Source organism: Neomonachus schauinslandi, chromosome X (genome assembly GCF_002201575.2).
Source record: "Neomonachus schauinslandi chromosome X, ASM220157v2, whole genome shotgun sequence".
NCBI lineage: Eukaryota > Metazoa > Chordata > Mammalia > Carnivora > Phocidae > Neomonachus > Neomonachus schauinslandi.
The window spans coordinates 18,745,600-18,769,859 of NC_058419.1; the positions used below are offsets into that span (position 1 = coordinate 18,745,600).

General features: G+C 46.0%; 1 protein-coding gene across 1 annotated transcript in view; it reads left to right on the plus strand.

Moving 5' to 3' along the window:
• The first annotated feature begins 275 nt into the window (after positions 1-275).
• The window catches only part of FRMD7 (FERM domain containing 7), a 44,820-nt gene continuing 20,835 nt past the window's right edge, over positions 276-24,260 (plus strand). Inside the window, exons 1-3 of the mRNA XM_021684400.1 lie at positions 276-332; positions 6,055-6,157; positions 20,560-20,625. Of these exons, the coding sequence (XP_021540075.1) occupies positions 276-332; positions 6,055-6,157; positions 20,560-20,625 (226 nt within the window). The remainder of the gene's footprint in view (positions 333-6,054; positions 6,158-20,559; positions 20,626-24,260) is intronic.

Genomic DNA, 24,260 nt, shown 5'->3' on the forward strand with positions numbered 1-24,260 from the left:
TTTTCTTTTCCTTTGAAGAAAGGAACTGGTTTAAGAAGGCTAGAGAGAGTCCAGTTGGATTTGACATTGACCAAATAGGAGATTGGCCAGATGCTATTGATCACCAGCGCCGTGCAGCACAAACGCCCTGCTGAAGTGTGCCCTGCTGGGATGGGGGGGGCTGGGTGGGGGTGGGGGCCCCCAAGCGCACGGCATCCAGCTGGAGAAAGCCCCTCTTCCTGTCACAGCTCCCACAGCACTCCAAGCCTGCTTGCAGCCCAACGGCCTCTCCGAGAATGCTACATTTAAAAGTGCAGTTTTTGGATGATTCCCAGAAGATTTTTGTGGTTGATGTAAGTGGAAATCACATTGCTATTATTCCTTTATTATTCATTCAATAGTGGTCATTTGTGGACAGCCCATTAGCTGGCGATGTTATGTCTTCTTTAGGACCAAATGAAGGAGGGACTGTGGTTTTTAGCTTTGGAAAAAGAAATCTGTACTTAATATCACAGTGTAGCTCGTGTTTTCATGTTAACCTTTCTTCTAGAACAGGTTGTCTTTCCTCAAGGGACAACAAGAGTGAGTTTGGAAGAGACGCTAAATATTTGTAAAAAAAACAAAGCAGCAGTAACTTATTCGTCCTGCCCAGAAAGGTATTAGTGTTCATTGAAATAATTTGTGAGTCTCACCCCATGAACATTTGTGGGGAGAAAAGTATGGTTGTGAGGGAATGGAGAAGGGGAAGGCTACCCTCCTTTTCTGAAGGAAACCTGGGGTTTCGGCAAGGGGATAGAATTACGCAGTCGTAATGAGAACTTGAGGAAGTAATGACAAGTATGAAGAGAAAAATAGGATAAGAGACTATTTAGTCTGATTTAGTACTTATAGTTCAGGGTTCTTAATATAATTCCTAGCTACGAGATGATTGCGTACAATTATACCTCATCTCTTCAAGGAAGAACAAACGTATTAAGCACATCATTTGGGGCTCATCTTCCAGAATCTTAAGATATGTACATTTTGATGTAAGGATTTATGTAGGAGCCGTTTTGAAATGTTCTATGATTTTATTGGAACAAAAGATGCTATTTGCTCTGATGTTTATATTAGCTACCAACAAGGAACAAGTAGTTCATGTTCTATGAAATTCATACAAAATGCTGGTTGTTTTCTTTTATACACAAACTAACAACGGCTGTTGGGTGTGTGGGTAACCCATTTTTCAAATGAGTATTTCATTTTTATTTGAATCATGTGCTTTGTGGGCGATGACTTCATGGCTTCAGCGGCTGTTTTGCTGTCTCTTTCTTTCACTTGTGATTTGCAAAAGGCATTTCTAGGTCCACGGACCTGAATGATTTGTTTTTGCAGCAAATAGCTTCCATTAGAGGTATGAGGCATTTCCTATTCTTTCTTGGAACTCTATTTAAAGGGTGGAAAATATCTTTTGAGTAGTTTATCCATTTGCAGGCGGGTGGTGTAGGCTCACAGTGCTCCGGTACCTGAATGAGTGAGCTGGGTATTCAAAAGACACTGCTTTAGGCTAAGTTTTTAATAGAGAGTTCAAGCAACTCAAAGAGAAATCTTTGACCAAAAGTGACAGAAGAGTTTTCTGAATGTGTAGCTTAAACGCAGATCCAATTAAATGGTGGTGGGCGGGGGGGGGGGGGGGGTGGGGAGGCAGAGCACCAGAGCTGTGTAAGATTCACCTTCTGAGGAGTCAGCTTGAAGCCAGCCTGATTTCGCTTCGAGTCGGTTTGTCTCTTTCCAGCTGCAGCGCATTGTGTTCCTTGGGAAGATAATGGGAGAGATCTGACACCCAGCAATTCGGGTGTCACAGCATCTGATCCCTTTTGCCCTAGGAAGTCTGCTCCGTAAGTAGTAATCGTGGTGTCACCCAGAGTGGGCAAGCGCACTGACGGCAACCCCCCCGGGCAGCTTCGTCCTGAGGGGCGTGGGACCATAACTTAGCATCCATTCGTCCAACAGGATCTTCTCCTTAACGACAGGAGACTGACGAGGAAGAGGGCTCATGATGATGAAGATGATGGTGATGATGACAAGCAATAGCACGGAGTCACCAAGGGCTAACACTTTATTCATTATTTTTTTTAAGGGCTAACGCTTTAAAATGGACAAAGCGATCTCACATCCACTGGTTCCTCTGACCCTGCATTCCACCCTGTGAGGGAAGGGAGGGAAAAGGTTAATCTTTGCCCGTTTTGCAAATTAAGAGGTAAAGGCTCAGGGAGCTGAAGTGACTTGTGCAACATTACGCAGCAGATCATTGCAGAGCTGGGACTTCCAATCCAGAAGTCTTCCCCACTGGGCCACGTACGATCGTATCCGGAAGACGCATCTGTCGGTAGCCTTCTAGTCCTGTATTATTGCTCATGCACATTATTTTCTGTTGCCCTCAAAGGGCATAGAATTTGGCATACAGTGAGCCTTTGATGACAATTGTAAACCAATTAGTAGATCCTTTCTTCCTTACCCATATGTGAGGAGCTATTAGAGTGTGGTTTCTAGAGGCCAGGGAGACCCTGGTGTGAATTTTTTCATTGATTCAGAAGCTTAAAAAGGTCCCTCAGGGGGCACCTGGCTGGCTCAGTCGGTGGAGCGTGCAACTCTTGATCTCGGGGTTTTGAGTTCGAGCCCACATTAGATGTAGAGATTACTTAAAAATAAAATCTTAAAAAAAAAAAAATAAAGTCCCTCAGCCCTATTAATAATTCCTTAAAATGCACCCCAGCACCATACTTTGGGGGACTTTGAATGGGGAAAGGGGAAAAAAAGGCAACCTAAACATCCTCTTCCATTAGTACTAATATCATTTTTTAAAAGATTTTATTTATTAACTTGAGAGAGAGAGTGCACGTGTGAGTGGGGGGCAGAGGGGGAGAGAGAAGGAGAGAAGCGGACTCCCCGCTGGGCGCAGATCCCCCCCCCCAAGATCATGACCTGAGCGCAAAACAAGAGTCGGAGGCTTAGCAGTCTGAGCCCCCCCAGGTGCCCCCATTAGTACTAATATCTTAAACAGGATGAGGAAACGCTTGGGCCCATAGTGAAGAGAACCATTAACAGTGACAAAAAGCCACATGGAAGGGCTTTTGATAGCAAAGTTGACTGAAGTCTCAAGAGGCATGGATCAGTCCTGGGGAGGATTGTTCTTTAAGATAAAATTTAAGGAAAGAATTGGCTGCACGGGGAGAAATAATGGAGTCTTGGGCATTGGTGTTGATTTTACACAAAGTACAGTAGTAGAAATACCAAAAGGACACACGCTCAGATAGAATAATGTCTCCTGGGTGAGACTAATTGACATCCAGAACCCTCTGTTTTTCCTCCACCCTGGGTAACATTATCTTGATGAATTTGCTGGTGTCCAAGATCTGACTCAGGGCTCCAGACTCAGAAGGCTGATTTGTCAGCACTTCACAAGAACTGGAGTCAGAGACTGATATTTACAATCGGGATGCTAGGGGCACCATTTACAGTGGGACTGGGGACGCTAGGGGCCTCCCCTCAGTTACATCGGATGCTAAGTGTCAGAAGAGTCCGATTTAAAGGAATTAGACCCGTGATGCTAATATTTGATGGGCTGATAATGCAGCCATTTCCACAAAGACCCTGTCACTGAGACCATCCAGTCACCCATTCATTCATTTAGTCTCTCTTCTGGGCACAGTAGACTCTAGCATATGGGGAAGTAAAGTTCTTGACCAAGGGCACACTCTCCCCTGGGCAGTGCTGGCTGGGAGCTACCAACTTGGGCTTCATTGATTCCTTTCACTCCCCCTGTATGATTGACAAACTCCCTCTGTTATTGACCTGTCTTTGACTTGTTAATGCCTTCAGTTAGCTTGCTGGGAAAAGTGGCTGGCCCGGGAGACATCCTGGCTCTTTGAAGTTTCTTTGCATATCTATACTCAGAGAGTCTATGTGTTGATTTTATAGATGAACTCTCTGAGTTCAGCCTTTTCCTTTATGCATTTCCAAGAGTATTTGGGGGATGCAGGGTAGACACGGGACTTCAGAATGGCTGGGATGTACCTACTAAATGTAATCCAATGAGGAAAATGTGTTCAGTGAAAAAAAAAACCTCATCTTACTTTTCTTTTTTTTTTTTTTTTAGATTTTATTTATTTATTTGAGACAGAGAGAATGAGAGAGACAGAGAGCACATGAGAGGGGGGAGGGCCAGAGGGAGAAGCAGGCTCCCTGCCGAGCAGGGAGCCCGATGCGGGACTCGATCCCGGGACTCCAGGATCATGACCTGAGCCGAAGGCAGTCGCTTAACCAACTGAGCCACCCAGGCGCCCTCATCTTACTTTTCAAGCTGTCATATTTATTGAACAAAATTGATCATTATCCAATATCAACACCATCCCTAGTGTTGCACTGATCCTGGGCTGCATCCTTAAAAAACAGAGAAGGACTCTATCTACAGAATGATGATAGGAGTGGACAGGCAAGAGGAGAAATGAAATAAGGTCATTACTTTTTAAAAATAATTGCAGGGACGCCTGGGTGGCTCAGCCAGTTAAGTGTCTGCCTTCGGCTCAGGTCATGATCCCAGGGTCCTGGGATCGAGTCCCGCATCAGGCTCCCCGCCTTCTTTTCCCTCTGCCTGCTGCCCACCCCCCCGCTTGTGTTCTTTCTCTCTCCCTCTCTCTCTCTGACAAATAAATAAATACAATCTTTAAAAATAATAATAGTAATAATTGCAGATTTTAGTGTAAGTTCAGTTTTGCCTCTTCAACATGAGGACCGGGACTCTTCGTGAGAGAAAAAGGGAGGATGAGACCAAAGCTAAGGCCTTCTGAGCTCTCAGAAAGAGTAGAGGAGGTTAGATGTCTAGCTCGAGGCTGAATCCTCCCAACACCCACAGGTGCCAGGAGCAGTTGTGTCCTTGGAGGGTGATCTTCCTTTAAGCCTAAACTGTTTGTTTATCTCCAGGTTAGACGGAGGTTTATCTCCAGGTTAGACGGAGAGTTTCAAGGCAATAATCCCATCACTATATCTGACACAGTTCTGCCTTGGTAGAAGCGTGGCAGAGGGGAAGAAAAGCTGTTGGTGGTGAATTTCCAAAAGCACACTTCGTTTCGATGGTTTCTAGAGCCCAAAGTCAAAAGAAGAGGTTTGAAACCTCTCAGATCTTACATTTTACCTGATTGCTAAGTGACAGCATTGGCCACTGCAGTGGGCACCTCGTGGCTTACCCAGCCAGCCCATACCCAGGGAATGTAATGAGTCAGCTCACCTGTTTCCCTTGGGAACCACTCAAAAGGCCACTGGGCCTCATTCTCTGCAAGAGTCACAAGGGAGGCGGTGCCAGGACTGAGCACTATTCAAGCTAAATAAGAAAGCAAAGAACTGCCCACGGATTTTTTTTGGGGGGGGGGGGGGTAGTGGTATTTACCTTTGGGATGTTTGTCTAGGAGCTGGTTTTTCAATTTATAATGATGAGGGATCTTTTGTACCTCTGTCAACAGTGAAATAGAGATCCACCCCTTCATAAGGCAAAGGTTTTCAAACTCCAATGAGATAGAATTATTCAGGTATAAGTAGAATGTACCTGGATTTAGGGCTACAAAAACTGCATCGTTTTAGCTGTGTAAGTCTTGCCAGTCACTTAACCCTTTAGCTCCCTGATTTGTTGTGAGGCGTCATATAAATGATATAATGTGTATTTGGAATCTCATAAAGCAGGGTAAATTGGACTCTGCCACTTATAAGCTGTGTGGCCTTGGGCAAGCCACTTGGCCTGAGACTGAGTTCTGTCACCTCAAAAAACTTGGATTGGGGGGGCACCTGGGTGGCTCAGTCGGTTAAGCGTCTGCCTTCGGCTCAGGTCATGATCTCAGGGTCCTGGGATCCAGCCCTATGTTGGGCTGCCTGCTCAGTGGGGAGTCTGCTTCTCTCTCCCCCTCTCCCTCTGCCCTTCCCCCCAATTGTGCTCGCTCTCTACGTGCTGGAGGTGCCAGGCAGAGTCTGGATGATAGTTTCAAGTTCAGTGGTGCCATTGTTAGATAGTCAGCCTCTCTCCAAACCCATGCTCCCCACTATCAGTATTCCAGCCTGATAGGGAATGGTGGAGACAGGAAGGATGGATACAGAGATGCCAATGAGGTAGACGTTCTAGAAGCAATTGATGCTGGTCTGGATATGGAAGGTGAGTGAGAAGGCTTCCAGATGACCCTCAAATTCCTGCCTTAGGTGACCGGTTGGGTGGTGGCCCCCATTCATCAAGACAGAGAACAGAATGAAAGGAGCACGTTTAGGGTGGACAATAACGAGTTCTGTTTGGATTTATCGATGGGGTTATGGAGAGAGTTCTGGTCCCAGCCCTGGCAGTCTTAAGCAGGGGAACCTCAGGTGAACCCCCTCAGCTCTCTGAGCCTGTGCCCCTTATCACTAAAATCGGGATAATCATAGCACCTACCTCATGAAGTCGCTATGAAGATGAATGAAATGACCAGATTCCTGACCCAAAGTAGGTAGTCAAAGCATGTTAATTCCCTTCCCCCTCGCTTACAGACCTCTTTACTTCTACACTTGGCAAATCATCTTTCACCCTTAACTTGGAGTTTCTTTGGATCAACCCTGATTTTGCAGCCCACCTCCAGGCAAAGAGCTCTTTCCCCAGGTCTGCTTCCTCTGGGGCTTCCTGGGGTTAATTTATCCTGCCTTTCTAGCGGTTTGCCCTTTGCTTAGTCAGCAGCCCCTGGGGGGGGGGGGTGGATTTTGCTCTTCCCCCTGGAGCCATTAATCCTGGGAGGGTCCATAACCGCCTAGAGTTACCTAAAATAATGCTGGGCTTCCTTTAAGGAAGCAGAGGGAAATGGCCAAACCCTTTGTGTTTACCTACATTTTAAATTAGTCTGTGGTAACTACTCATAGTAACGCTAAGGTAGTTAATAATAATGATAACAGTACCACTGACTAATAACCACAGATCGGATTTATCGACAGCCGATGTTATAGGTGTATTTTACTTGGACTATTGCGTGTAATTTTCACACAAATCAAAGAAGTAGCCCTGTCTAGGATAGTTACATAAGCTCTCTGTGCAGTGGGTTTTTTTCAGCTGTAAAAGGAGGAGAACATTAGTAGCCACTCCATAGAATTGCTACAAAGGTTGGATGAGTTAATATACATAAAACACTTAGAACAGCACCAGTAAGTGGTATAAAAGCGTTTGCCACACCGATGCCTTATGGAATCTGGCTCCAAATTTAGATGGTGAACACATGTCCTGATATTTATGTCCAAGCAGCAGCAAGGCCTGGAAGGAGGATGAGGCCTGGACTATTACTATAAAAATAGTAAAAATCTCGAATTTACAAGCATGTAAAGTGAGGTGCAGAGAAGTCAACTTACCCAAGGTCACAGTGCTATTTAAGTTAATGGGTGAGCCGGGGTTCAAGCCCTACTCTGTGTAGCTTGCAAACCTTGGCTGGTCATTCTTTCTTTAGGTGGCAGGTTTACGGCTCAAGTGGGGTCGCTGTATGTGTGGATTATGGCTTAAGTGGGGTTGCTGTATATGTCGTGAAGCTTCCTGGTTTTCCAGAACCTCATGATGTACCCTCTAGTTCCGAGCAGCCTGCCCCACGCTAGGTGCTCCATCAGCGTCGGATGACAGACAGCCCATCTCAACCCATACCACCCCCTGCCTGTGCAAAGAACTCCGAGAAGGAGCTTCTAAACCACGTCCGAAAAAGCATCCTGCAATCGTCGTAGCATCCCAGTCTAGCCAATGGAGGCCGTTTCTTTGCCAGGGATTTATTTGTCATTGCAGGGGGTCCCAGCTGCCTGATGAATGCCTTTGTTTAAACTACTGAGTTTGCTTTGCCCCTCATAGCCTAAGGTTTGTTGGTTTAGAGAATAAATTGAACTGAAAAAGAAAGGAAGTGCTTGTGCTTTGTCTGGCCCGGGGCCAGGCTGAGCAGCAGGCTAAGTGTGGTTTAGGTGCTGCCCGGCCCACTCCTTTAGGGGTCCTGGACCTTCTGCTGTCACCTGGCTGCCAGCCTGCGCTCCGGATGCTCCATCTCAGAGGAGAGGCCCGGACTCAAGCCTTCCCACCCCCGCAGCTCCCCTGCCCCTCTCCCCCCATCCCTGCAGCTGAAAGGAGGAGGGAACCTGAACTCCAGAACATTGGAGGCGCTGGGGGTGGGAACAGGGAACTGTCTCTGGAGCTGGGTGGGTGGTGGTTAGGTGTTCGTTCAAGTCTGCACTCGTGGGAATCTCTGCAAAGAGTTTCAGTGAGTTGGGGCTTTGCCACCCCTTTACCCTTCATCAGGTGTAGGGCCCCGACCCGCTGTCTGCCCCCCCAGCGCCCCTCGCCCCCCCACCCCCCCCAGCTAAAGCCCTCCTCTGAGTGCAACTGGCTCAAGGGCAAGATTCCCCTGAATTCTATAGGACTTTCTCTCTTTCTTTCAAATGCCTTTACCCCGCAGTTGCATCATGGGCCTGTCACAAATAGGAACCCATTACACGAATAAGAGCTCAGTCCCCACTGACGCTTTAAGACAAGGCGAATAAGAGCTCAGTCCCCACTGACGCTTTAAGACAAGGCCGTTGTCAATTGCACCCTGGAGCGAGCGCGAGAAATTCTTCAAACTGAGCGGATCGCCGTCTGGGGATCAAAAGGGGATGGCCTGAGGGGCAGAATCATCGGGGAGGTGGCCCGACTGAGCCAGCAATTTCCTAAAAGGACCCGGGGGCCTGCCAACCCAGCTGCTGAGAGCAGTGCTGGCCTTTGTGAGACCAGGTGCCACGAAGCACTTTTGTGCCAGACCATCAGAACTGGAAGAACATTCGGTGAGACCGGTTCTACCGCGGAGAGATCCACCCTTAACAGATCATTTGCACCTCAGGAGGTAGTGGGGGATTGGCCAATGAAGTGCCCAGGCGAGGCACCGAGGCACCGCAGGGAAGATCTGCAAAGCTCAGGAAGAATGGAAGGTGACAGGCATTCAGGGGGGGCACTTCTCTGGGGGCTGTGGAACTCTCTGATGTAGAACTTGTCTGTTCTAAACACAGCTGCTCCACAGAAGCTGCAATTAGTTACCCCCACAGAATCTTATCCCAGCCCCCTTTGCTCTATTCCCTCTCTTCTCCTTTACCCACTTCCTCCTTCTCTTCTGGGTCCAAGGTGTGGGGCCAGAGAGGGGAGGTCTGTCTGGGTGAGCTGACCCCAGGCCCTGGAAGCATTTAGGCATGGCGCCTCACCACTAATCGCTGGGCTTAGCTGTCTTAAACAAAAGGTCCTTTGTCCTCTGCGATTCGTTCTATGATGACGAAATTCACCTTTCGACAGACTTCAGCAAAGACAAAGGTTCTCCAGAATTTTGCACCAGAACATTTTAAGTGATTGCAAGAGATCCGTCCCAAAGATACTGTCAACTGCCTTTAGTGCTCTGAGATACCATTTCCTGACCTGTGTTCCGGGAATTTCCACTTCCATTATGTCATTCAATTGTGAGTTAGTAAGTGTGGTAAATAGGTATGATTACATGACTTCGTTCATTCATCAGTCAGTTGACAAGTTCTGGGGAGCCTTCCCTGCGTCCACGCACCGTGTTGGCTACTGAGGATGCAGAGAAAAATAAGAAATAGTGCCTGACCTCCAAGACTCGTGGAAGAACCAGAAATGTACACTGCAGTGTAACATGTGCAAATGACAGCAGCAACTAACCCAGACTGAAAGCTTTCCTTAAGGGAGATGATGTCTATCTTAAGCCCTAATGATCAGTACTAATTACTGAGCTACAGGGAGGGAGCTGGACTAGAGTTTGAAGGTTGGGCCAGACCAAGGGAGAAACACAGGGAAAGGCCCGGGGAGTAGCTCTGTCTGACTGGATCTTGCAGGTGGGGGCAGAGGGTTTTCTGAGAGCCGTGAGAGACAGAGATGAGATAGGAGAGACAAGCATGGGCCAAGTCATAAAAAGGGATGTTTCATATGAAGAAACTAAGGTTCAACAAGGTTAAAAATGAGCCCAAGGTCATACAACTGCAAGTAGGTACTTGAGCCAGGAATTGAAGTCCATGTGTTGACTGCAGAGCCCGCCCGCCCTCCCTTCCCCTATGGCCTGCTGCCTCCAGACTTCCCAGGCCCAGCAGGAAGTCTGGGTTCACAAAGTGCTTTCACCGCTTTACCAGGCAAGGGCAATCCCTGCCATGAATCTTTTTCACGCTTTGTATTTGTATTTCGGTATTTAATTAAAATTTGACACAGAAGTTAAACTTTTTAGTATTTCATTAAAAGTCTCAGACAAAAATAAGACAACCAGCCAACAATGCAACCTAAATAAGCCAATAAGCTAATAACAATGCAACCTAAATAAGCCAGTAATAAATAAGCTAATAATGCTGGAGAAATGTCTCCTAAGGTAATGATTAAGGTTGATGTGCCAAGATGGGAGCACATCTTTGTGTGCTAAGAAGATGTCTATCTTCATGGTGTTTGCAATAGCTAAAAGGAGAAAACAAGGTATGTGTCCATCATGCAGGTGGTTTCCTATATAGTAACTAATGATGGTATTTTTTTTTTTAAAGATTTTATTTATTTATTTGAGACAGAGAGAATGAGGGAGACAGAGAGCACATGAGAGGGGGGAGGGTCAGAGGGAGAAGCAGGCTCCCTGCCGAGCAGGAAGCCCGATGCGGGACTCGATCCTGGGACTCCAGGATCATGACCTGAGCCGAAGGCAGTCGCTTAACCAACTGAGCCACCCAGGCGCCCGATGGTATTTTTTAAGATTTTATTTTTAAATAATCTCTACACCCAACGTGGGGCTCGAATTTACAACGCAGAGATCAAAAGTTGCCTGCTCTACTGAGCGAGCCAGCCAGGTGTCCCTACTAATGATGATATTTATAATATAATGCTAACTTTTTATTTTTATATATTTTTTTAAAGATTTTATTTATTTATTTGACAGAGAGAGACACAGTGAGAGAGGGAACACAAGCAGGGGGAGTGGGAGAGGGAGAAGCAGGCTTCCCGCTGAGCAGGGAGCCTGACGCGGGGCTTGATCCCAGGGCCCTGGGATCATGACCTGAGCTGAAGGCAGCCACTTAACCGACTGAGCCACCCAGGCGCCCCATAATGCTAACTTTTTAAAAAGCTGGTCACCGGGATGCCTGGGTGGCTCAGTCGGTTAAGCGACTGCCTTCGGCTCAGGTCATGATCCTGGAGTCCTGGGATCGAGTTCCGCATCGGGCTCCCTGCTGAGCAGGGAGTCTGCTTCTCCCTCTGACCCTCCCCTCTCTCATGTGTGCGCTCTCTCTCACTCATTCTCTCTCTCTCAAATAAGTAAAATCTTAAAGAAAAAAAAAAACTGGCTTTAAAAATAAATAAATAAATAAATAAAAATAAAAAATAAAAAGCTGGTCACCAGAAAGTGTTATTGTATCACATGCATTGAGAATTATCTGGAAAGCTGTACCCTAAGGTCCTCATGCTGTCTGTCTTTTGACGGATGAGATTATAAACACTTTATTTCTTCCTCTTGCTTTTCTGCTTTTTACCCTGATTTTTTTAATGAGCATATTTTGCTTTCTGAATGGGGTGGGGGAAGCCTCAAAAACAATGAAAGAGGGACGCCTGGGTGGCTCAGTCAGTTAAGTGTCCGACTCTTGATCTCAGCTCGGTCTTGATCTCAGGGTGGTGAGTTCAAGCCCCACGTTGGGCAGGGCATGGAGCCCACTTAAAAACAAAACAATGAAAGAAACGTCATTTCTATAATAGTGGTTGCTGTATAAGGTCCATTTCCTGCATAAGCAATCAAATTAGGGGACTCCTCTCGAAATGGCTGGGCCACGTGTTCCAATCTGCTCACACCCACACCTGCCTCCAAATATCAACCCCATTGTCACTAGCCCACAATTACTACTCAATTCCTTTCTGATCTAGAAAGTAGTGATGATAGCTAATATATATCACAGGAATGTTTATTACATACTAGGTGCTAGTTATCAGTATTTTCCGTGTATTAGCTCATTGAAATCCTCAGTGAAGTAGGTTCTATTAATATCCCCATTTGACAGATGAGCAATCTGGGCAGAGAAGTGTAGCGAGTGGTTGAAACAGGATTTGCACGGGATCCTCTGGGTTAAGAACTCATTTAGTTGACCACCATATCCACTCTCAGACAGCTTGTCTTTCAAGAGTCACTGTGTTGGAGTTATCTTGGTATTGACATTCTCAGCAGTTAGGGCTTGTGTGTGTGTTCCGAGTGATGATGCAGAAAACCAGGTCAGCAGTTTCAGGGGAAACTGACTTGGGCTGAGCAGGACCTAACATAGCCATGAAGGGGCCTTCCTGGGACAGATGGACAATGGAAATGGTTCAGACAAATGGACAGGGTTGGAGAGATAAGGTTTATGGTGTCTGAGAATTGCATGAGGCCAATAAGGATAGGTCATTCTTTGGGGCTCGATGGTGTGTGTGGGGTGTATGCATCCAAAAGGGTACAGTGAGTTCTCTTAATTTGGTGAAGTCTGGGACTGTCCGGGGTATATAGTCAGCACTTTCCCAGAAACATAGTAGATGCTCAATAACTAGGTGTTGAAGCAATGAAAGAATGAATTCTCTCCTTGTTCTCAGCTGCCAAGCAAGTCAAGTCCTAAGTTAGGGGAGATGTGGCACAAACATTTCATGGATTACAGTAACAAAATTTCTCTGGACCAAACCTGCACCCGGGTAAAACCGTGTGCTCACAGGAAACCCTCGATGACTGCCAGAGATGAGAAATACGTGACTCAGGCTCCCCCAAAGTTCAACAAAGGAGAGGTCATCTGTTCTCCTGATAGCCTACAAAGGCTCCCCAAGTCTGTTTGGAGATGCCACCATGAATGTGTCTGTTCGATTCCGCATTTGTAGGAATGTAGGGTAGCACCTCCTCAGCTGGGACAAGCAATTGTCAAATTCAACATTCAGAAGGGAGGAATATTTTTGGTTTTGATTTATAAACATGAATGAGTCAGCTTCGCCAGATCCTTCTGCACAGATAATTGCACCTAAGAAGTTAGGAGCAAGATATGGGAGTGTGGGATCTGGGAGTATGCAACTAATTTTAAGACCCAAAGGTTAGTATCTCTTGGGACCCCTGTTTCCCACTGAAGATTGCTAGGAAGTAACAATTCCTGCCACTACTCCCTTCCGATTCTGCATTTTGCAAGTGAAACCATGCTTTGTCTTTCTTTCCTGAATGCTAGAATTTTCGAGGTACAGTATTTAAAAATCCACATGAATACAAATTGTTTTGGGCTTGGCTGTGCTTGGCCCTGAGTACAGGAAGAGAATCCCAGACAACCGCTTTGAGTTACGCTGCACATCCTGACAATAGATCTGCCATATTGAAATAGCCTGGAGGAGGGAGGACGGCAGAGGTCTGCGAACCTGGTATCAGCCCCAGACTAAGCCAGACTGAGAAGAATATGTAACCACCAGGCTTTGGGGTGTTAGAGCCCAGGTCACCCAAGGCCCACCTGCGTGAGTCAGCACTCAGGAGGAAAGGGGCAGAATGCTGCCAGCAGGCCCCGGAGTTCAGCGTTACTGCTAAGCCACATGCTCTGCAAATCTCACCTGTGTGGGAGACGCAGGTGAAGATCAATCAAGAGGAGAGCAGAGCCTGGGGGAACCTAGCCAGCTGCTACTGTGAGAGCCAGAAGCGCACAGCAGGAGCCGAAGTAAAAAACCAGGTGAATAAGGGTCAGGCACTCAGACAGATGTCTAGGTAGGGAAAGAGGAACAAAAGAATAGGTCCTTAGTGACTTCTTCAAGGGTGGAGCTTGGCAACAAGCCAAGTTGGGTCTGAGTCAGGAGCCCCTTATAGGTTCCTTGCTGCGGGGCAGAGCTGGTCCCTTGGTGTAGTCTGCAGGTGTCGACAAGCCGGCACACCTGGCTAACGTGGGGGTGTTGACAGGGTGCGGGAATGAGACACTTGGTGACAGGGAAATTAGCCTGAGTGATAGCTCACATAACCTCGCGTCTTGCTAATCAGTTAGAAGCCCTTAGAAGTTCATTATTATTTTTCAATTTTCACATCCAGCTTTAATACGTGATAGGACATACATTCATTACGGAAAGATTAGAAAATTCTGGCAACAAAAAGAAAAAAAGTAAAATGCAAATAAAATCCCATCGCCTAGATTTTAACATGTTGGTGTATATTTTATACACTGATACACTACGTTCTCATGGATCCCCAAACTTCACATGTGCCTCCCCCACTCCATTTAGTTTGGCAGAGTTTTCTGAATATATTTTAAAAAGATTCTCTGTTCAGTCAACACAGCTTCTCCACAGTAACCCTAATACGTTGTGTTTCATGGCCTCTTATTAAGTAGATGTTTTAAAAGGCATTATTCTTTAATGGCTTCTTTATAGAGTTTCTGTGAAATTCACAACCTGTCAGAACAGAGTGGCTTCCAACCAGCTCAGAGCCCCGCTGGGCAACATACTGAGCACTCCTTCTAAAGGCAATAAAACTAATTCTAGGAAGGAAGAGACAGGAATGGAGAGACATTGGAGTTGTAAGCAGCAAAGAAATAGAAGTCAACAGTACAGTCAAAAGGTGAGAAAAGATAGGAAAAAACAGAGAGACAATGAAAGGGAAGGGTGTATCAAAGGAACGAGTTTTAGGTGTTTACCTTTCTTGCCCTTCATATACCTGGACGTCAGTTTTCTCTTTATATTCAAGGACAGCCTGGTGTACTGAAATGGGCTCAGTCCCGGCTCTGCTTTTATTATTCTTTTTAAAGATTTTATTTATTTACTTGAGAGAGAGAGCACAAGCAGGGGGAGCAGCAGAGGGAGAGGGAGAAGCAGGCTCCCTCCTGAGCAGGGAGCCCGATGCGGGGTTCGATCCCAGGACCCTGGGATCATGACCTGAGCTGAAGGCAGATGCTTAACAGACTGAGACACCCAGGCGCCCCCTGCCCCAGCTCTGCTTTTAACCTGCTGAAAGCCTTTGGGGGAGTCTCTTCCTTGCACTGGATCCCCTCACTTATAAAATGAAGGGGCCGGACTACATGACATCTAATGGTCTCTCTTGTGTCCTGAGTGTCGCGTATTGCTAGATACATACAAAATGTTTTATCGACTTCAGGTTTAAAAGAAAACTCCAGCTACCATTTGGAATCTGGTTGTGCATCATGCACACCACATGGATTTAGTGCTAAAGCATTACATGGAAACAAACAATGATCATTGTTTTAATTACCCAGAGTAGCTAGCAATTTCGACAAGACTTGGGAGCACTGTCTTGAGAATGCTATTATTACCCTGTCACTTTTCAACAGCCTTTCCAATATAGGCATGGTAATTTCAGTGTCCCAGGAGTGGGGGCAAGATTGCTATTAGGGTGGTACTCTTGGGGTTTTTTTTCTTTTTATTCCTTTAGGATGAAGGGTAACTCTGAGCAATGAGACACCATCCAGCAAAGAGTGTGAATCAGTTGCAACTTGTCTAGATCATCGCCAGGCCTCCATAAGGCCTCAGGCAATGACACCATCAATTCCCTTGTAGCCTCAAAGAGGTGTCTGCCAGAAAGTATCATCTATCAGGTGCTAGACTAGGTCTCTGATTCCAGAGTTCTCTTCCGAACTTAGTTTGGTCTCAGTATCAATATGGCAGTCACGCAGCTGCTCAGTTTGATTCTCCCGGACCCGGCCCTCCCCCCCCCCCCCCCCCCCTTCTTCCCCCCCCCCCCCCCCCCCCGCCACGCCCCAGGACAGCCACGTGGGCTGGAAATCTTTCTGAGCAGTTAATCCTAAGCAACTTTAAGCCTCCCATCTATCACACACACAGTACTTTGAACTGCTTTGTGTTTTCAGAAATAAAATAAAAACCAGTTGTAACTTGGTGTGAATGTCACACATGCACAAGCAAATACAAGGGCTGTTCTCTCCACTTAGCTCCACCAGGAAATCTTAAGTACCCAGTTAAACTGTGCTTCCCTCCAGGGTTTATTGCTGAGCCTGTGAGCTCCTTGGAAAGGGCCTTAGTTGACTTCCTACTTATTCTTTGTTCTTTGATGTGTCTAACTGCACCTTGCTCTCTACCAGATGCTAAAAGACCAGACTGCCTGCAGAGATGGCTCCATTTTAGAATGAACTGCTGCTACCTGGTAATCAGCCTCTCAGTGGTTCTTTCTTTTTACAAGTTCAGCCCCCCAGAAGGGTTACAGCTTGGCCAATGATTTCTTCTGCCTTGCCCCGAAGGACCTCCATTTCCTAGGTTCCTGGGTGGTTTACCCAGTGCATACTCTGAAATCATGCTCAATTTCTTTCTTAGAAAACTAGTTGCGTCTGATTCCATTGGTAAATGTGTGAGACATGGGCCTATTTTTTTTTTTTTTTTGCAATGTCAGGTTATTTGCATTTTTTTAAAAAGTTTTTACTTATTTGACAGAGAGATAGAGAGCACAAGCGGGGGAACGGCAGGCAGAGGGAGAGGGAGCCAGACGGTGGGGGGGCTCCATCCCAGGACCCTGGGATCATGACCTGAGCTGAAGGCAGACGCTTAACCAACTGAGCCACCCAAGCGCCCCAGGATATTTGCATTTTTTGAAAGATTTTATTTATTTATTTGACAGAGAGAGACACAGCGAGAGAGGGAACACAAGCAGGGGGGGCGGGAGAGGGAGAAGCAGGCTTCCCTGCCGAGCAGGGAGCTCGACGTGGGGCTCCATCCCAGGACCCTGGGATCATGACCTGAGCCCAAGGCAGATGCTTAACGACTGAGCAACCCAGGTGCTCCAGGATATTTGCATTTTTAATGAAAAGTGAAACAGCCTTTTAAAAGGGGCAGTCCCAGGGTTTAATCCCTAAGGGGTTCTGAGATTTCTGGATTTAGCCTGTGGATGACAGGGAAGCAAAAAGACTTACCTCCGGAGGGGTCCAAACTCTCTATAAATGAGGTGTATGCCTGTTGCTGTTTATAAACAAAGAGCTAGACTGAGGTGAAGAAGGGTAGACCAAGAAGTAGAACAAGATTTTCCAACATGATTGAAATTAAATCAGGGTCACTGAAAACATTCTAACCCTGGAACTGTACCGAAGGGTACCAAATGCAGAAATATCTCCAGACTCTATTCTACTCAGTACAAATCAGATACTCTCACTAGGGTGCCCTTCATGGTTCTGGGTTCTGAAATGCCATTCGGAGTTCAGTATATGAAGACGAAAAGGAGAGATGGAAATTAGCCATCAGGGTGGCCAGAAGGAACTAGCTCACAGTCATCTACATAAAGATGCTGTGTGGCGATGTGCTTATACTATCCTGGACGGAACTGATTCTCGGCCAGTTCCAGAGTGGGTGACTGGGGCAAGTTGCAAATGGGATAATACACAGGAAAGCTCTCAGGGGCACCATAAAAGACCAGAAAGAAAATTCCAAGTGGGTGACTTTTAGAAGGAATCTGTGAGCACATCAGAGACAGAGTGTCAGGGGCGCCTGGGTGGCTCATTGGTTAAGCGTCTGCCTTCGGCTCACGTCATGATCCTGGGGTCCTGGGATCGAGGCCCATGTCGGGCTCACTGCTCCGCGGGAAGCCTGCTTCTCCCTCTCCCTCTGTCTGCCGCTCCCCCCTGCTTGTGCTCTCTCTCTCTCTCTGTCAAATAAATAAATATTAAGTCTTTAAAAAAGAGAGAGAGACGAAGCGTCAAGAAGATATTTTGTAAGTGTATGTCGGCAGAAAGTTTTTGATATGACAAGCCATGATTTTCTTTCCAGACTGACGCAAAGGGTAGGGAGTGTCTGAGGAGGGGCTCAAGTATGTGCAGACATTGGTGAGGAATGTTCCAAGCATCCCCACTCTCAGATAGGTGGGTATGGGAAGAATTCGGGAGCAAAGAGTGGTGGGAAGTGAGGGAGGCAAGCTGCCAGGGTAGCCCCTTATTGTACATGTGGTCGGTGGGCCAACTGGTGAAGAAACATGTTGAGGATGAGCAGGGCGATGCAGAAGGGTGAATAAAAGGCAGCGGAATGTAGCCTAAGCTTGGCCGTGGTGGATGCAAACCCCAGCCCTGGCCGAAAGCAAAAGTGGGGCAAGCGAAGGGGACACCAGGCCCTCCAGGCCTCTCACTCTCCCATACCTGCCCCAGCCCCCTTGCACTGGCCATGGAGACGTGTCTCACACCTCACCTCCTCGTCTGCCGAAGTCCACGCCACCACCTATCTTCTCTCCCCCAAGCTGCGAAGGAGCCCCACCTACTCCACCTGTCGCCTGTTTTGCCCCCTGCTCCTTCTGTTCCTCACACCCTTGTCCCGCAAGGTGTAGGTGGCAGACCAGCAGCCAGACCAGTCTCACCTGGGAGCTTGTGAGAAATGCCAATTCTCAGGCCCCACCTCCCACCCAGCGAATCGGAATCTGTATTTTCACAAGATCTCCAGGTGATTCATATGCACTTTACAGTTTGGGAGCCGCTGCCCCAACCACTGCCTGGACGGCGCGCCTGAAACCCAGCTCGGACCAAGTCAATTCTCACTTAAAATCATTCAGCGATCCCCACCTCAAACCCTGCCTTCAGGCTTATGGCCTCCGGGGCACAAAAGGCCCGTCTTGGTAAGGCTCCCGCCCACTTTTCCAGTCCCTGTATCTCATTTGCTCCCTTAAGGAACACCTCATGGCAGTGTCGTTCACACCAGGCTCTCTAATCTCCGCCTCTGACATCCTTCTCTTAGCCTCCTCTTCACCTGGCTAACTCCAACTCTTGCTTCCTGTCTCGGGTTAGGTGTCCCCCGCCCCCCGCCCAAGCTGGAATCCATTGCGCTATGCCCTTTCCCATCTTTCTGGGTTTGGGGCCCGTTGGATGTGATCTCATATTACCCCCTGCTTGCATGCTTCCACAAGGGCACTTAGCCCCAGCTACTGCGGTTACCTGTTGATGCACCTGCTTGGCCTGCCAGCCTGCTACGTATTCCTTCATGGTAATGCCTGTGTCCAGTTCACTCCAGTAACCCTGGAGCCCAGGAAAGTACCTGGCACAGAGCACGTGCTCGGTAATGTGTATTGCATCAAAGAGAAGGGAGAAAGGTCACAGAAGAGTAAAGGCATACATAGAAGGACAAAGGCAAGGGCATCAGAAGTAAGCCCGGAGTTTGGGCCAGGGGAAGGGGGGGTGTGGATTACAATAGAAAAACAAAAAGAATTGGGTAAAGAGAATAAAGAATGGAGAAAAACATGCTAAAGGGGAGGTGAGGGATTAGCTTTTAAACCGTTTATTAAGGAGAAGGCTAAGACTGATGAAGGCGTTTTCCTGGTTTTTTTGTGGGTGGCTGTTAAATGTGGAGAGTGACCTATGAAAAAGTGGAGTCAGAGTGTTAACACGCCCCAAAGGCAACTCATTCACTTGCCAATGAAGGACTGATCCACACACACTGGTTTCTATGAGGGGACACTTACACTTATGTGTGTGATCCTTAATATTCCAGATCTTGAATATTCAAGTGAATGTTGCCCTCGTCCAAACAGACCCCTTGGGTGATCCGGATGCTAACAGCTAGATGACCATACATCAGGGTTCGTCCAGGACGGTCCTGGTTTACACCTGTTGTGATAATATAATAATTACTAGTACCCCTGTCAAGCCTCAGAAATGTGCCAGTTTGGACGATGGTCATCCTACAGTCAACACTTCTTTTTGAGCTCTTCCTATGGCCCTGACACTGTGTAAAGCCCTCGACATCAATATTCTCATTAGATGCTCTCTATGAATTTTTAAAAATTGAGACAAGATTCACATACCATAAGATTCATCCTTTTAAAGTGTACAGTTCGGTGGTTTTTAGTATACTCACTGTGTCATGCAAACATCACAACTATCTAATTCCGGAATATTTCCATTCTTCCCAAAAGAAGCCCCCCCCCCCCAGTCTCTATGGATTTGCCTGTTCTGGACACTTCTTTTTTTTTTTTTCTTTTTAAAGATTTTATTTATTTATTTGACAGAGAGAGATACACAGCGAGAGAGGGAACACAAGCAGGGGGAGTGGGAGAGGGAGAAGCAGGCTTCCCGCTGAGCAGGGAGCCCGATGCGGGGCTCGATCCCAGGACCCTGGGATCATGACCTGAGCCGAAGGCAGACGCTTAAAGACTGAGCCGCCCAGGCGCCCCTGGACACTTCTTATAAATGGAATCATAGAACATATGGCCTTTCGTGTTTGGCTTCTGACAATCCTATTTTACAATTAAGGAAATTGGAATTCAGAGAGATGAAATAGCCTGTCCAAGATCATCCCTCTAGCAGGTACTCAGCACAGTCTTGGAACTCTGTTTTGGCCTTCTGTAACCAGGCACATTCTTTCCAAAATGCCTCATAAATCTTCATTATTTGAGAGTGGATTTAATGTTTGGAAAGAGCCAAAGTCATAAAGAGCAGATATGGTAACTAAAGTGGGCCATCCAGCTGGGTAAATGCTGTGGACCGAATCGTGTCCCACCCAAATTTGTCTGTTGAGCCTCTAACCCCCAATGGGACTACTGTGGTTGTGTTTGGAGATAGGGCTTTTAGGAAGTAATTAAGGTTAAATAGGATCATAAGGGTAGGGCTCCGATCCAATAGGTCCGGTGGCCGAAGAAAAAGAAGAAGAAGAGGAGGAGGAAGAGGAGAGAGTTACCTTTCCGCTAGGTGAGGACACAGCAAGAAGGCAGCCATCTGCAAGCCAGGAAGAGGTCTCACAGAACCTGACCATGCTGGTACTCTGATCTCAAACTTCCAGTCTTCAGAACTAAATGAGAACTAAATGTTTGTTGTTTAAGCCATCCAGTCTATGGCATTTTGTGGTGGCAGCCGGGGCTAATCCAGTCAGATTTTGGGATAAAAATAAGACATAGCCATATAGTCAGGAGAACGAGTGATAACCATCTGTGACTTCAAGAACAGTTTCCTGCGGGGAACATGAGAAATATTTTCAATGTGGGAATCAGCACTGGAAACAGGAAAAGTGAAAATAATCGATTATGCTATTATTAATAATATGCTGTATTTGGTTCCAGTTCATCCTTTCCCAAAACCTTAATGACAGTCTATATTTTTTTAAAGTACACAGTCAAGATGTAAATACATTAGAATCTCCTTTATCTAATGTGGTCAAAGGTGGTTGTTGGTCAGTTAATCCATAAAATTTGTTAACGCAGAAAATCATAATAAGTACACACACATAGACACCTTAAACTTCTATTTTTTTGTCATCTCTACACCCAACGGGGGCTCAAGCCCACAACCCTGAGATCAAGAGTCGCACGCTCTACCAATCGAGCCAGCTAGGTGCCCCTTAAACTTCTAATTTTGACATAAAACATATACATTGTTATTCATTTGCCAGTCTTTTGCTATAGGGTCAAAGCTTTTTTTGAGTAAGGACTTCTGTCTGATTCCTTTTGTCTTTCTTCCATAAACCACACCCATAATGCATCCTCTATGATTTCCAGCATTTGCTTACTTAACGTGGAGAAAGAATGTGGGTGCTTGCAAAGCAATTTGAGTACAGAATCCTTCCGGAGTTTTCTCCCCCCACCCCGTATTTTACTGCTGTCATATCCAAAGCTAATTTGATGGCACAGTTTTGGGGATTCCCCCCTACTGAGTTTTTGCAAAGTGATGAACTTAGTTTTCATAGAAACAATCCTTGCTTCTAGTGTTCATGATTCTTTGGTGTACATACAATTTAATTGTGTGATTACAATAACAAGTAGAATTATCAAAAATATTTTCCAGAAAATAATTATTATTGAGCATGGAACTCAGTTGATGGGTGTAGAAGTACACAACCATTAGAGTAGCCTACTGGTCATGGGCTTTCATCATGACATAGGCCCTGCCAGTACTTTAAAGAGGGAATGTAGGGGCGCCTGGCCGGCTCAGTCGGGGGAGCGCGGGACTCTTGATCTCAGGGTCGTGGTTTCGAGCCCCATGTTGGGTGTAGAGATTACATAAAAATAAAAGCTTAAAAATAAATTAATTAACAGGGAATGTAAAGCATTCTCTGTGCATGATTGAATGGAATTTGGTTAAGAGAGTTTCTACTGTCCTTGCTCATTAAAAACATATCCAGCTATTCACAAAGTAAAAAGTTAAAGTTCCCCTTTAAATCTATCCTCCCTCCAGGGAGAATGCTATTAACATTTGCTGTGTATCTTTCCAGACTCTTCTACGCATTTATCTATACATGTGCATTGCTTAAGTCCTATGATGTGCCAGGGCCTGTACTAAAGGCTTTGATGTGAATTATCTTCTTTAATTCTCACAACTCTACGAGACAATACTACTATTATCTCCATTTTACAGATGAGTAAACTGAGGCTCAGAAAGAGTCAGTAATTTGCCCTAAGTCACACGGTGACTAATTTGTTCTTCCTCCTGAGAGAACTGTCTTACTAATGCACAGGAATCAAGTTAATTGTTTGGCTCCATCCATCCATTTATTCAGCAAACATTTATTGAATGTCCACTCTTTATCGGGCACTGTACATACTGCCAGGTATTCAAACACATGGTCTCTGTTTTCAGGTGCCTGGAAAAGGCAGGTCAATCCGTGAGCTAAAAGATTTTCCCCGATTCATCCAGTTAGTAAGTGGGTAGAGCAGGATTACAATTCGGGCTCGATTTAACAAATTGTTCTATGACGGCTCTAGCTGAGTAAAGGCTGTGGTAGATTGTTTTGTACAGGTAACCACCTTGAATATTTGTTGTTCCCATGAGAAGAGGGGTTTGGAGCCCCCAGAAATCAATGTTATGATTGAAACAGAGTTGGTAAATTGGAGATTATAAATAGAAGTTCTAAAAAGTTCTAAATTGTATATATATATATATATAATACTTGAACAACACAAGAGTTAAGGGTGCTAACCCCTCACATGGTCGACAATCCATGCATAACTTTTGACTCCTCCACAATTTAACCACTCTTAGTCTACTGTTGACTGGAAGTCTTACCAATAACACAATCGCTTAATATAGATTTTGTATGTTCTGTGTATTCTACGCTGTATTCTTACAATAAAGCCAGAGAAAAGAAAGTGTTATTGAGAAAATCATAAGAAAGAGACAATACATTTGTAGTGAGATACTGCAGTACTATACTATATTTATCTAAACAAATCCACATATAAGTGTACCCATGTAGTTCAAACCCGTGTTGCTTGAGGGTCAACTGTGTGTGTATGTGTGTATTTTTTTAAGGCAGACGCTGTTCTGTAATCCAAGGGAAAAGGTAAAACAAGATTCAGTCCTCCCACTCAAGGAATTGGAACCACAATCCTGAATCAAGCTTGATTAGAATGTTGACAGTGTCAGCTTAAACAAGAACTTGCAATGGAAAAGAGGATCAAAAGTCCAGAAAGGGGGGGGAAAAAAAAAGTCTAGAAAAGTTGTATGTAAAGAGTTATTATGAGAAAAATAATCTCAACCTAAAAATCGCGGGATTGGATTATAATGGTTAAAAAACATTAAAGCCTGCACGCTGAGACAGAACCAAGACCTTGTCTATTATGCAACACGTTCCACAAGGCTGGCCAATTTCGACGTACATTCTGGAGGGCTGAAGGGAAATGCCTCTCCCGAGGTGGGGGTGGAGAGCCCCAGCCACGTGAGCGCCTGACCTCTAAATGCATAGGCTTTAGGAGCCAGTTGGCAACATGTGCCAGGATAGAAGAATCAGGAGATTATTCTTATAAACATGGAAGGGAGCAAAAAGGAAGCCTTGATTGGAATCCTTACAAGAATGGCTATATATTCTTTGGGACAGCAGAAACCTTTAAATATACAAACACATGGAATGTGGCAGCCTTGATGGGGAGGATTAAATACTCCGATGGAAAAAAAGAATCCAAAAATGAGGAGAAAGGAAAATCCTGAGTTTCTGAAATTGTTTGCAAAGAAACTGAAAGTCTATGACGGAATTTGGTCCTCATGACTGAAATGTTTCCTTGGTGTCGGATAAAGTATTGCTGTCGTATCTCTCTTTAGAAATTCTTCTTCTTCTTCTTCTTTTTTTTTTCTTTCTTATAATAAAAATCCCGTGGCAGCTCCTTGTCTGGAGGACTTTAAAAATAGGAGCTATTTCATCTGTCTGGAATGGTCTGTGTCAGCACTTGCCCTAGGCAAGGTTGCCACATAGGCAAAAACTCCCCCTTCCCTCCTCCTTCCCAGATGCCCCCTCCTCCACTGGCCCCCAATGCCCTTCATGCCCTTGCGCACCCCCCCAACTCTGTGTGGGCTGACCCCCTTCTCCAGGACCACAGCTCCAACGTGACCTCGCACAT